Genomic DNA, 13,869 nt, shown 5'->3' with positions numbered 1-13,869 from the left:
AAAGATAATTTGCAAATGATCAAAAAATTTTACAAATTAAAAGGGATAATTTACAGAAATTATCTGCAATGAAATATTACATAGACAATATCACACTTACATCATGCTTATGTTCCCAACTTATCCACCACCTAAAAACTACTGCCACCAAATTTCATCTCTAGCTTTTTAAAATATATTTAATGTTGATAATATTTAGTGCTGCTAAGACTGTGGGGGGAAATTACTTTTTAATACACTATTTCTGGAAATAAAAGATGCTTCAGGATTTTGAGAGCAGTGCTACAGAATCTGTCAAATTTAAACACATGCATATTTGCATATTTTCTGTTTTAGTGATGACACAGATTTCTCCAGCAGACATAAATGAAGATATCTACAAGTGATGTTCATTGTGTCCCTGTGTGTAAGGCAAAATATTAGAAATAAAATAAACTGCAAGAAAATGAAAATAAAGTAAAACTAGCTTGACTATATTTTCTAGAGATAAACTACTGGTCTCTTGAAAATTCAAATGTAGTTTGTATCTATTTTTTCTGCTGGAAACCTCTGTGTCACAGTATAGAAGGCAAAAATCTGCATTTGGCTATCTTCCAAGTTCTGAGATTACTTCTGGAATAAGATTAAGAGTTTCCAAGACGAAGTCAAACATATTTCCTGGTTCTCACCAGCGCTTGAAGCAAATGGAGAAGACAGAAGACTATGTCACTCTAAAGACCCCCATTTCATTCACCTCTCAAAGGAGCTAGTCTACCGGGGTAAAGAGTCTACAGGATGACTATCGACATTCAGTATAACTTTAGTACATGACTAATTTGAGCCTTGAGTCAGTGTGAGCTTTTCATGGCAGGAACAGCATAAGAAAAGGGTCAACTATTGATAATACCAGGACGTTTGTTTATAAAAAGACATGGATTTCAGTCTACAGGACTATTTAAATCAATGAAGAAAATAAGATTATTCAATAAAAAGTGTTAGGACAAATGGTTAGACATAAGGAAAACAAAAATAACATCAGATCTGTACCTCACTCCTTATAACCAAAATAAATTTCTGCTGGTCAAAAATTTAAATTAGCAAAATAAAATTATAAAGTATTCTTAAACGGGTAGGTTTTTATTTTAAAATAATCTCCCTGGAAAGAGAGATAGGCAATCAGATTGAATTTTAATCTGACTGGCAAAGGTGTAAAACCCCAATAATACTTAGGGATGATGACAGTGTAGGAAAACACACATGTACATTCTTAGTGGGAGAGTAAACCAGTGACACAGTTTCAGATGGCAATTTGGAACAAGTATTTATATTATTAATATTAAATGGTAATAACAGTTACCACTTTGATGATTTTTCACTTCTATGAATCTATCCTACAACTTGTCACATATGTGGGCAAAGATACACATAGAGAAGGTCTATAAATTCACTGGGTCATTGCTAGTAAAACAAAACACAGAAATAACTTAAATACTAATCAAATTATACTCAATCATATGACAGAATATGATATATTAATTAAAAATAATAGGGCAGAGCTTTAGCAAATATAAAAAATACGTTCAAGGCACAGAGTTAAATGGTCACCTTTTTGAAGTGAGACTTCTTTTTACTTATATTATTCTGTACCATTTAATTTTTGTTACAGTGAACATATATAACTATTATAATTTTCAATATAATTATATAATATATACAATATATAATTTATATTTATTACTATAATATATAACATGTTATATATTATCATAAAATAAAGTTTAATACTAAATTAAATATAATATTAAATTTAACTTAATATAATGGAACACATAAAGGCAGTTGTTCTTATGGAAAGAAATTTCCAGAATTAGATTGAGGCTCTGGCTCTGTTTGGAGAAATAAAAATAAGGTTTAATTGGTACTGTCAGAATTGTTGCCCACGTACATCAAATAAGCAAGCACCCTTAGAAGTGTGAGCATCGTCGGAGTCCCTTGGCTTGCCCTACCGCTGCAGACCACACAGGAAGTGGCTCACAGAAGTTCATTGAGAATTTCATGGAGCTGAACAAATTACCAAGTCTGTGGTTGCTTTCTCCACACTTGAAGCTAATTTACTCTAAAGATATCCTGAGGCTTAAAAATATAAGAATCACCCAACCAAGTACCCTTCCTTCTAGAGATCCCCATGCCCGGCTTTTCCTCAGCGGAGTCTAGTGAGGAGCCTCCTGGCACAGTCCCGGCTGGCCATCCTCAGAACCCTCTCTGCTGCCATGCAGGGAGCACGGCCCCCATGTTAAACGAAGACCTGCCTTCTCTTCCTTTCCCCTACTTTCCCTGGGGCTGGCTGATCAGAAGATAGTCCCTTTAGTAAAAGCTGTCCTAAATTAATTATTCTCCTTAAATTGGGAAAAAAATAGAAATGGAAAGGCAAAGGAGAATTCCAATCTTAGATGTCTTTATTTTAAAAGCATCACAACTATTTTTATTTCTACCAGTTATTGGTAAATTTTTTTGCTTTTTCTCATTACCTAGTCATACAATTACCAATTCTAAGCCATTTTACTGCAATTATATAAAAAAAATCAAACCATTATGAATTGGTGGCATCTATTAAACTGCCAACGTATTTTGTTAAAATGAACTGCTTACTGAAAGAGGAATCCCAGCTAAAGCATCAGTGAGCCCACATTCTGCTAATCTAATAGTGCATAGTGCTAAATCCAAACACACTTGACTTGACAGGACACTGGGTGCTCAGCAGGAAGTAAATGATATTATGTTAGGCTAACCAAATCCTAAAGAGAAATTTAAATGAGGAAAATAACCAGACTCCCAGCAAAAATGATCTGAAGAAAACATTACAAAAACACAACTATACATATGTAGGAATAAAGCAGACATCATTTATGTAACCTTCTGGTGGTGGTGGTTTGGTCACTAAGTTGTGTCCAACTCTTGCGACCCCATAGGCTGTAGCCCACCAGGCTCCTCTGTCCATGAGATTTCTCTGGCAAGAATACTAGAGTGGGTTGCCATATTTAACTTTCTAGTATTTGCTAAAATCAGTCAAGAATAAATCTTTATTTCCTAGCCTGTGTATTTCATTCAACACATATTTACTAACTCTAGTATATGCTTTGCATTGCCAGGAAGCAGGAACGTGCATACAAGTCAGAACGGTTTCTGCCCTCAAGAGTTTACAGATTAGAGAAAGGAGAAGTTAAATAAAACCTGTGACTTTGAAATGAAAGTGCTTGGCACCCTTTACTTGGGCCCCCTTCCTTGTTGGGGCATCAAGAAAGGCTTTCACGAGGAAAGGACAACCAAGCTCAGATGTGAACAACAAAGACAAAGGGGAGATGAGAGTTTATCAAACAGAGGAAGCAGCAGATGCAGAGGCCCCGAGACCGGAGGGAATACAGGGCATTTAAGGAACTGAAACAAAGGCCAGAGCGACTGGAGAGCAGAGACAGAGGCAAACGGGCCCACGGGCCAGATCACAAGGGGTTTCATAAGCTGCGAGAATTCTGCTCTTTACCCCAACCAGAGTCAGAAGTCAAGCAATAAAAAGCCATGCTCAGGTTTGAGTTGTAAGGCAGTAATTCTGGACGTATGTGAAGAACAGACCAAGCAGATGCAAGGACAGTTAAGAAACTTCAGCAAAGAGCCAGGTGACAGCTTGAATTAGGGAGTCCTAAGGCTCACTGTTTGTTAGGAGAGTAGATCTTAAATGTTCCCACCACAACCAAGCAGTGGTAATTACGTGGCCCAACAGGACTCTGAGCTAACGCTATGGTGGTAACCATTTTGCAATACATAAGTGGTCAAATCAACACATGCACAACTTGAACTTATACAATGCTGCATGTCAATCATATCTCAGCAAACCTGAAGGAGTAAAAGACACACTCCTTAGGTCACATGGAAGGGGGCTTCGGGAGCCTTAGATTGAGAACATACGCCTAGGCCGTCCAGTGCGGCAGCTGCTGGACACGTGCTCTGTAGCTGCACTAGCCACATGTGACTTGGTGGTGGTGTTTAGTCGCCCAGTCGTGTCCGACTCATGGACTGCAGCACGCCAGGCCTCTCTGTCCCTCAACCTCTCCCGAAGTTTGCCCAAGTTCATGTCCATTGCATCAGTGATGCCATCCAGCCGTCTCATCCTCTGACACCCTCATCTCCTTCTGCCCTCAATCTTTCCCAGCATCAGGGACTTTTCCAGTGAGTCAGCTGTTTGCATCAGACGACCAAAATACTGGAGTGTCAGCTTCAGCATCAATCCTTCCAGTGAGTACCCAGGGTTTTCTCTTTAAGATTGACTGGTTTGATCCCCTTGCTGTACGAGAGACTCTCAGGAGTCTTCTCCAGCACCACAGTTCAAAGGCATCAGTTCCTCGGTGTTCTGATTTCTTTACGGTCCAGCTCTCACAACCGTACGTGACCAATGGGAAGACCATATAGCCTTGACTATACAGACCTTAATTGGCAGAATAACATCTCTGCTTTTCAATACACTGTCTAGGTTTGTCACGTGTGACTATTTAATCTTTTTTAATTAAGCACAATAAAAAATTCAGTATCTAACTCATACTAGTTACATTTCAAGGGCCCAACAGCCACAAGTATCTAGTGGCTGCCATACTGCACAACACAGGTACAGACTATTTCCACCTCCCCAGAAAGTCGCATCAAACAGCACTGATAGAAGTGAGAAGCAGAACAGGCCCAACAAGGGATACCCAGGTGGAAGAAGACGACCCTGCAGAGCAGGCAGGAATGGCCTAGCATTCAGGAGAAGCAGGGACACATGCTGTTTTAGAAGCCAAGGAAAGGCGATGTTACAGGGACAGAGCGGAGCCTGACGCTGCTGCCGTCCACCTAGATAAGGTCTGCAAAGAAACGCCTAATTCAGGATCAGGAGAGTCACCAGAGATCCTACCCAGAATCACCCTGGTGGAAGCTGATTTCTCCTGGGCTCAAGAGTGAGTGGAAGGCAGGAAACTGAGAAAGCGAGAAGATTCTTAGGAGAGAAAAGCAAAACCTGGAGAACAGAAAGTAAGGTCAGCGATGGGGAGGAAGTGGGAAGGAAATGTTGGTGAGAGGGAAAGAAGATGAGGTTCAGAGGGAGAGGCCGTCTCAGAGCTTCAGTACAGGTCATCAATACTCAAGGTTCCTGAGAAGGCAGGGAGGGATGAATCCAAAACACTACAGTCTCAATAAGGAAAAGAGGTACTTTCTACTTTCCATCAGGAGGGAAGGTATGCAGGTAAAGATATTTGGCAGCACACAGGTAAGTACAGGCAGCACACAGGCTTTCAGCTTTTGAGTAAAAAAGAGGTGAGGCTGCCTATTGGCAAAGGCTCAGGGCAGGGTGAGTCAGACTGGTCTCAGGGGAGAAACAAAACCTGCCGGCCAGGGAAACTCGGTGGGTCAGTATGAGAGCCCTTTGAAGGTTAGTGATCATGAGTTTACAACAGCACCAATCTGCCTTGCCCACCTTCTCCACGCAGATGAGGAGAAAACCATTCATCGACAGGGGTAGACACAGATGAAAGCCGAAGAATTGATGCTTTTGAACTGTGGCGATGGAGAGTCCCTTGGACTGAAATAAGATCCAACCAGTCCATCCTAAAGGAAATCAATCCTGGATATTCACTGGAAGGACTGATACTGAAGCTGAAACTCCAATACTTGGGCCACCTGATGCAAAGAACTGACTCATTTGGAAAGACCCTGATGCTGGGAAAAATTGAAGGCAGGAGGAGAAGGGGATGAGAGAGGATGAGATGGTTGAATGGCATCACCAACTCAATGGACATGAGTCTGAGTAAACCCCGGGAGTTGGTGATGGACAGGGAGGCCTGGCGTGCTGCAGTCCATGGGATCGCAAAGAGTCGGACACGACTGAGCGACTGAACTGAACTGAACTGAAGCTTATATAATTGGGGGAGGGCTCTCTAAGAAATAACTATGAAATTATAAATTACAAAGAATATATCAGGTACAGGGTTCTGAAAGGAGCCCATATAAACAAGGCACTCTGAAGCTAAAGCGACCTCAGCTTTCTAATGAATCTGCCGCCAAGAGGAGCAAGAAATGGAGTCAGGCTGGCAAGAGGGTTTCAGGAAGTGTCCCAAGACTGAATTTATAGGAGGGAAAGACCGTGTCCTGGGAGAGGCAGGGGTGGTATGAGAAGGACGGCGGATGGGCACAGGATAAAGAAAAGTCCTGGCCCCTGACCTGCATGACTGGGTCAGGTTTTGGTGTCCTTGCTTCTCACTCTATTACTTGTAAAAAAAAAAAAATAAAACTGAAAACAGCACAATGCCGTTGGCTCCCGTGGAACTTTTCTGCACTTGGTTAAACCGTCCTCTCTACCCCTCACCTGGCCATGTCTGTCCTATCTCAAGGGCACTGTGGTGTTTGTTTTTAATAAGCAGTAGAGTGAGAAGCAAGGACAACAAAACCTGACCCAGTTACATGGGGAACGAACTGCTGTGGGACTGAGAAAGCCATGGAAAGAAAGCCACAGAAAGCACCACAGAGGAGGTCTGGGTTCGCAGCTAAAGAGTTTTTTTGGTTTTCTGAATTATTTTTAATCGGAGGAAAACTGCTTCACAACGTTCTGTTGGTCTCTGCCATACAATAGTGCAAATCAGCCGTAATTATACATATATCCCCTTCAGACATGAAGCAACAGGCTGCTTCCAAATTGGGAAAGGAGTACGTCAAGGCTGTATGTTGTCAGCCTGCTTCTTTACCTTACACAGAGTACATAATTCAAAATGCCAGGCTGGATGAAGCTCAAGCTGGAAGCAAGACCGCCGGGAGATATATCAATAACCTCAGATATGCAGATGACACCACCCCAATGGCAGAAAGTGTAAAAGAACTAAAGAGCCTCTTGATGAAAGTCAAAGAGGAGAGTGAAAAAGCTGGCTTAAAGCTCAACATTCAGAAACCGAAGATCATGGCATCTGGTCCCATCACTTCATGGCAAAAAATGGGGAAAAAATGGCAACAGTGACAAAGTTTATATTCTTGGACTGCAAAATCACTGCAGATGGTGACTGCAGCCATGAAATTAAAAGATCCTTGTTCCTTGGAAGAAAACCTGTGACAAAACTAGACAGCATATTAAAAAGCAGAAATCAGTTTGCTGACAAAGGTCCGTATAGTCAAAGCTATGGTTTTTCCAGTAGTCATGTACAGATGTGAGAACTGGACCATAAAGAAGGTTGAGCACTTAAGAACTGATGCTTTCAAATAGTGGTGCTGGAAAAAACTCTTGAGAGTCCCTTGGACAGCAAGGTGATCAAACCAGTTCATTCTAAAGGAAATCAACCGTGAATATTCATTGGAAGGATTGATTCTGTAGATCCAATACTTTGGCCACCTGATGTGAAGAGCAGACTCATTAGAAAAGACTCTGATGCTAGGAAAGACTGAAGGCAGGAAGAGAAGTGGGCAACAGAGAATGAGATGGCTGGATGGCATCTCCGACTCAATGGACATGAGTTTAAGCAAACTCTGGGAGATAGGTAAGAACAGGGAAGCCTGGTGTGCTGCAGTCCATGGGCTAACAAAAAGTCGGACATGACTGAGCAAGTGAACAACAACCCCTCCCTCTCCCTCTTGAGCCTCCCACCTCTCTAGGTCATCACAGAGCGCTAGGCTGGGGTCCCTGTGTTAAACAGTAGCTTCGCACCAGCTATCTATTTTATACATGGTGGTGTATATATGTGAATGCTACTTTCTCCATTCATCTCAATTTCTTCCTTTCTCTGCTGTGTCCTCAAGCTTGTTCTCTGTATCTGCGTCTCCATTCCTTCCCTGCAAAGAGGTTCATTAATACTATTTTTCTAGATTCCGTATGTGTTAACAGATATTTGTTTTTCTCTTTCTGACTTACTCCGCTCTATATAACAGGTTCTAGGTTCACCCAACTCGCTAGAACTGACTCAAATGCATTCTTTTTTTATGGCTGAGTTATATTCCATTGTGTACCTGCACCACATCTTCATCCACTCATCTGTCGACGGACATCTAGGTTGTTTCCACGTCCTGGCCATTGTAAAGAGTGCTGCTATGAACACTGCGGGGACCGGGGTGCCCAGGGGGTGGAATTCTCAGGTGGCACAGTGGTAAACAACTCATTTGCTAATGCAAGAGAAATGTGTTCAATCCCCAGGTCAGGAAGATCCCCTGGAGTAGAAAATGGCAACCCACTCCAGTATTCCTGCCAGGAAAATTCCAGGGACAGAGGAGGCTGGTGGGCTACCAACCATGGGGTTGCAAAGAGTTTGACACAACTGAGCACACACACACACAACTACTATGAACACTGGGGTACAAATATTTTTTCAATTATGGTTTTCTCAGGGTATATTCCCAGTAGTGGGATTGCTGGGTCATATGACAGTTTTATTCCTAGTTTTTAAAAGAATCTTCATACTGTTCTCCACAGTTGAAAAGCTTTTATAAATTATACTTCAATGAGGTAAAAGATTATTGTGAAATGATACTAAACACCAATATTGTTCAAATAATTTGTTCACCTTTCTTTCCTTATAAATAAAAGAATATAAAAGTCTTATTGTGCTTAAAAATAATCAAGATAGTTGTGAATTATCTGAAAACACTGGATATATTAAATTGTATTTGAACTAAATAAGACTCTTGATACACTCCAACATAGATTATAAAATAGAGAAATACCTGAACATTGAAGCTGAGACAGAATTTGAGCTCCTTCAAAGTCATGGCTAGTCATCTTTAAATTAGGCTTGATACAGCGAATAAAGCTTGCTCCCTAGAAGAATAAAGGTACTTTAAAACATAATACATGCAGCATTCTTATTTTTCTAAGAATTCCAGCAACTTTCAGAGAATATTATCATTAAGTTATGAGCCTCTCTTAAAATAATCACTAGGGAACTTAAATTAGCATACTTTTACAGTGTAAAGCATTTATATAGTAATAATGTTAGAAAAATACTGTTTTATATTTGAGTGCCAAAAATTGTGTTATTGTAAAAAAGAAGTCTTTCATAATAAAATATTTCAATATATTTAAACAATATATTTCATAGGATGGCATACATGTGATTATACTCCACATTTAAATGTATTTATGTGACTTCCCTGGTGGCTCAGACGGTAAAGCATCTGCCTACAATGTGGGAGACCTGGGTTTGATCCCTGGGTCGAGAAGATCCTCTGGAGAAGGAAATGGCAACCCACTCCAGTACTCTTGCCTGGAGAATCCCATGGATGGAGGAGCCTGGTGGGCTATAGTCCATGGGGTCGCAAAGAGTTGGACACGACTGAGCGATTTCACTACTATGTGCTATGCTGCTGTGATAAGAAAACTGCCCTATGACAAGATACGCAAATAAAATTATGCCTCTTAAAATTTAGGGCAAAGTATTAAAAAAACAAAAATCACTTTTCTCATTTTTCTGTTTTAGAAACATACAATAGGTCCCTGAGCTGCACTACTGAACATCTCAAAGTTTTGTTAAATGGTATGTATTTTGAAAAGCTTAAAGGCGTTCATTTAGAGTCAGTTACCAGATTATGCGGAATGAGGCAGGGAGAACACTGCCATGCACACAGTGAGACTGTTGGGGACTGAAGCTAATACATTGAACATCAAGTAACGGCTTCTCTTCCAAGCAGTCACACCCTGCAAAGCTGAACAGTTACATCAACAATCATGCTCACTGCAAACGCTTTTAGATACTTTTTAGAAAAGCCTTTTAAAAAATCACAACTATAACAGTCATTTTACAGTGGCATCATGTTTGGGTGATAAAAATAAAATACCTCATCAGGTTTAGTTTTCAAAGAAGTTTTGTCCTTAAGAGACAAATGTTTGCAAACAATGAAGATATTTAAGAGAATTTCTTAATGGTTTCAAAAGCAAGTCTAACAATAAATTAAGCAATAATAGCACAGAGAATAAATATTTGGCTTTTCAAAATGACTACTTGAAAATGAAGAGTATATAGTTAAGTTCTGTGGATTTGTTTAAAAAATAATCTTCTCCTGAAGTCATGCTTCATTAACATAAGCCACATATCAAATTTCTTTCTATGGTGAATTTTCTTTAAACAAACAGAGGGAATTAAAATGTCCAGTTTTTTAAAAAGTCTCTGGGGAACTACTGCCTCTATTCTATGGCATAAAAATACTACGTCCACTTTTTCCATATCAACACTGTCACGTCACGCTGTCGTGCAACACTGAATGTTACCACCAGAGAAATAAAATGAAAATGAATTACATGCACTGTCTTTAATCCTAAAAAATACATCTTCCTTCTCTATAATAACTAATTATTTTCACTCTCCTGAAGCTACAGGATAATCTTAATAACATTCAGAGAATTCTTTATGTTTATAAAACAATTTGACTGCACACATACATTTGACTTGTCTTCAGAACAAACCTAACCAAAATGATAACCATTTTAAAAACTGATTTTCTTTCAATGAGGAAATTTTTTTAAAATAAATTTTTAATTATTCCAGGTTTACTGTGCTTATTTTAATGATTACTAATAATAGTTTAAGAAGACCATTTAAAAACCCTGTTTTTTTTTAAGTATACTCACCGTACTTCGAAGTTTATCCAGAAGCAAATTTAACTGTGTCTGTAGAAGAAATCATTTCATTATTTCAGAAAGCAAAAGTACACAACACCATAAGTAAAAATTAACTCTTCAACATGCAATAATGCTCATCTACAACATCTCTTTAACAGATAGTAACATGCAAAAATGTATGGCTAATACATAACACCAAGGACAATAACTTAAATATACAGAACTGTGTAATTAAAAGACTGAAAATTAGCAATACTAGAAAACATACATGCAGGCTTGGAGGTGGGGTGAATGAGGAAAAAGGACACAAGCAATGAAAGAAGAAAATGCAGGTGTGACACATTCAAAAAGGAATCAACGGAACAGTATGTGAATAAGTAGCAAGCTGGGTGTAGCTTGTGTCACACTCCATTATGAATGAGGGTGTGTTTAAAATATCCACTCATGCTATATATTGGGACTGTTTTATGTAATACCTATCATAACTGAAACCAGCTGCCTACCTGTTGAAAGCCTCTTTACTGTTTTAAAATCTCTCATTTCAATTATTTTTAAAGGCTAGGACAATTTTCTCAAAGTCAAATTCACAATGGACACTGTAAGTAGTTACTGTGCTTTCCTTTTTAAAATATTAAGTAATTATAATTTACTCTGGCTCAGTACATTAAAATCATGTATTTGCTTTACTTCTCTGCAAAGTAAACTGTGTAAAACTGTTATACTGATTTTATACTGGGATGCTTATTGTACTACTTAACAAAATATAAATTAACATATCTACCTATAGCTATATTTAGTAATAATAATAGGTATACTTTACTGAATGCTTTCTATGAGTCAGACACTGCTCAAAGCTTTTCACAGGTACTATCTAGTTTAATCTGCACAACTCTAATTAGGGATATTTAGTCTTATTTTACAGGTGAAAGCATTGAGGCCCAGAGAGATAAATTATTTGCCAAGATCATGGAGCTAGTAAAGGCAAAACCAAGATTAAAGGCCTAACACCAAGGTTCATTCTCTTAAGCACGATACTCCAGCACACTTCAGACATTAGAGGCTTAAGTTATAAAAACAGAATGAATTTAGATTAAAATAATACACCCACTTATCTGGCTGCCACAGTTTTGACAACCTTAACCAGTCTGGACCAGCACACAAGTGAAGAGCAAGTGTTAAGAGCCACTACTGTCACAAAGCCTATGGTTCCTAATCCATAGCACAGTACTCTCCCCCAAAATGGAGATAAAGTGAGAATGAAGACGAGAAGCAGCAAAAGTGAACTACAGTATCTGAGAGAAGAGAGAAGGCTAGTGGTCAAAGACAACAAGGCATAGCAGCCTCGTGCAACTCAGGCTTCATTGTATTTTATTTTAAAACATACAATTCTTCCTGTATATGATAAAAGAATAAGATTTTCATAAAAAAAAAAAAAACTTTTTCTAAAACACTAATAGTAAAAGAGTTCTGTTTCAATAACCTGAAAATGTCACATTTCATTGGAAAGCCTCTGGTTCTCAGTGATGCTCAGTAATGTAAATGCTAGCCTGTTTTATTGCCACACATAACTTGAATTTAATAAACTATTCTACTATACTTAAAAATAAGAATTACTATTATTTCATTTCAAAGCATCACAATAGAACATTTTGAAATTTTATTATTAATAATGTTACAGCTTTTAGTTACAGTTTTCAAGTAGTCTGACGTGCAAAATGCATCATATTGCATTTAAGCAATTTTAAGCACTTAAAGTCTTAACATAAAATACCTTAGCCCAAAGAATTTTAAGAATGTTTTTTATTTTATTTATACTAACTGTCTAAAATTTCAAGTGTGTTCTTGCCAGCAATACTAATATATCATGTAGGAAAATACTTGGAGAAGGAAATGGCAACCCACTCCAGTATTCTTGCCTAGAGAATCCCAGGGACGGGGAGCCCGGTGGGCTGCTGTCTATGGGGTCGCCCAGAGTCGGACACGACTGAAGCGACTTAGCAGCAGCAGCAGCAGCAGCAGCAGGAAAATACCTAATAAATGTTCTCCATTTCATACAGGCTAATGTACTATTTTAAACCAATCTGTCAGTACATGTTTATGTAAGAATTTAAGAATATCTAAATAAGAGAAAGAATACTCAAGAGAAGAAATTCATAATTAATTAACAAGAGTTTAAGACCTTTTATTCAGTCACCTGAAAAATATGTGACAAGCTTTCTCTTATATCTATGCTTCAGCTTTTGTTTTATAACCATGATTTTATCAAGTTAGTTATTTAGAGCCCATTTCAGCCCACAGTGGATTTCAGGAATCCACGGTGGATTATCAGTATCCTAATATTCTGAGTCTTAATTAAATACTCTTCCTAATTAAAACATTTTTTAATATTTGAAGTATACAAAATGAAAGGCATATGCAGGTTTCTTATAAATGGAACAAGACTGTGGAAATGTATAAGAGAGAAATTAATTCTATTTCTTTTACCTATTCATTTTCCTTTATTCATTAAAAGTAATACAAAGTTTTTAAATTATCTTTTTCTATGCAAAATACTCAACCGTTAGAACCAAACAGGAGCGTTCCGTTGTTTAGATGCGTCATGCGACAATCCCGTCAGACCTCAAGGAATAAATTCCTGACCCAAAATCCGTGAAACAAATGAAGTGTTCTTCAGTGTCAAACAATATGACGGGTTTGCCACACCAAGTATTTACCTTTCATGGAAGTTATTAAAAGCTTCAATCAAATTTTAGTGTAATATGCACACCCAAAATGCACTATGAGAAAGAACACATTAAAAATGAACTACAAACTGCACCATTAACTGAGCCGGGCTTTAACACGGCAGCCGCTCTAGGAAGTAGGAGTCCACGAAGGCGATCATTTACCTGAAGCCCCTGGCAGTGCCTGCTTTTCCTCTCTCAACTCAACTAGGCCTCTCTAGCCATCTCGAGCTGGACTACTCCAGCTACAACAAAACTGCTGAATGAGGAAGGAAACAGAAAACACGTGGGAAAGAGAAGGTTTGAAGGTCAACCAGACAGTAAGCAGAAGCAAGAACATTAGGAGAAGCGATCAGACACGTTAAGCACCAAGGAAGAACACGTTCATAAAATTACAAGATTTCTGTATGTTCCGTCACTATGGCAACTTTATGTTCTTTTGTATACAAACATCAACAATTCAGAGTCTGCTCTTTGAATCTCACTCGTGGGGTTTCTCAGAGTGAACTACATTATCCCCTGGATAGTGTAAAACACAGTTTTTTAATGAAGTAAGAG

The 13,869-nt window shown here is 38.6% G+C and overlaps 1 protein-coding gene across 4 annotated transcripts in view; it reads right to left on the bottom strand.

The window, feature by feature from the left end:
• MYO6 (myosin VI) overlaps nt 1-13,869 on the bottom strand; it is a 159,803-nt gene that overhangs the window by 27,717 nt on the left and 118,217 nt on the right. For 3 of the 4 annotated variants that reach the window (XM_040239051.1, XM_040239052.1, XM_040239053.1), the window contains exons 19-20: nt 10,598-10,636; nt 8,698-8,791 (exon numbers count right to left, since the gene is read on the bottom strand). In XM_040239051.1, the coding sequence (XP_040094985.1) occupies nt 8,698-8,791; nt 10,598-10,636 (133 nt within the window). Of the gene's footprint in view, nt 1-8,697; nt 8,792-10,597; nt 10,637-13,476; nt 13,571-13,869 lie in introns of all 4 variants that reach the window. The other variant, XR_005720875.1, reaches the window with a different exon arrangement.

This window comes from Oryx dammah, unplaced genomic scaffold (genome assembly GCF_014754425.2).
Source record: "Oryx dammah isolate SB20612 unplaced genomic scaffold, SCBI_Odam_1.1 HiC_scaffold_4, whole genome shotgun sequence".
In the NCBI taxonomy this organism is placed as follows: Eukaryota; Metazoa; Chordata; class Mammalia; order Artiodactyla; family Bovidae; genus Oryx; species Oryx dammah.
Note: the sequence above shows the minus strand (reverse complement) of the source record. Positions and strands in the feature narration are given on the sequence as shown.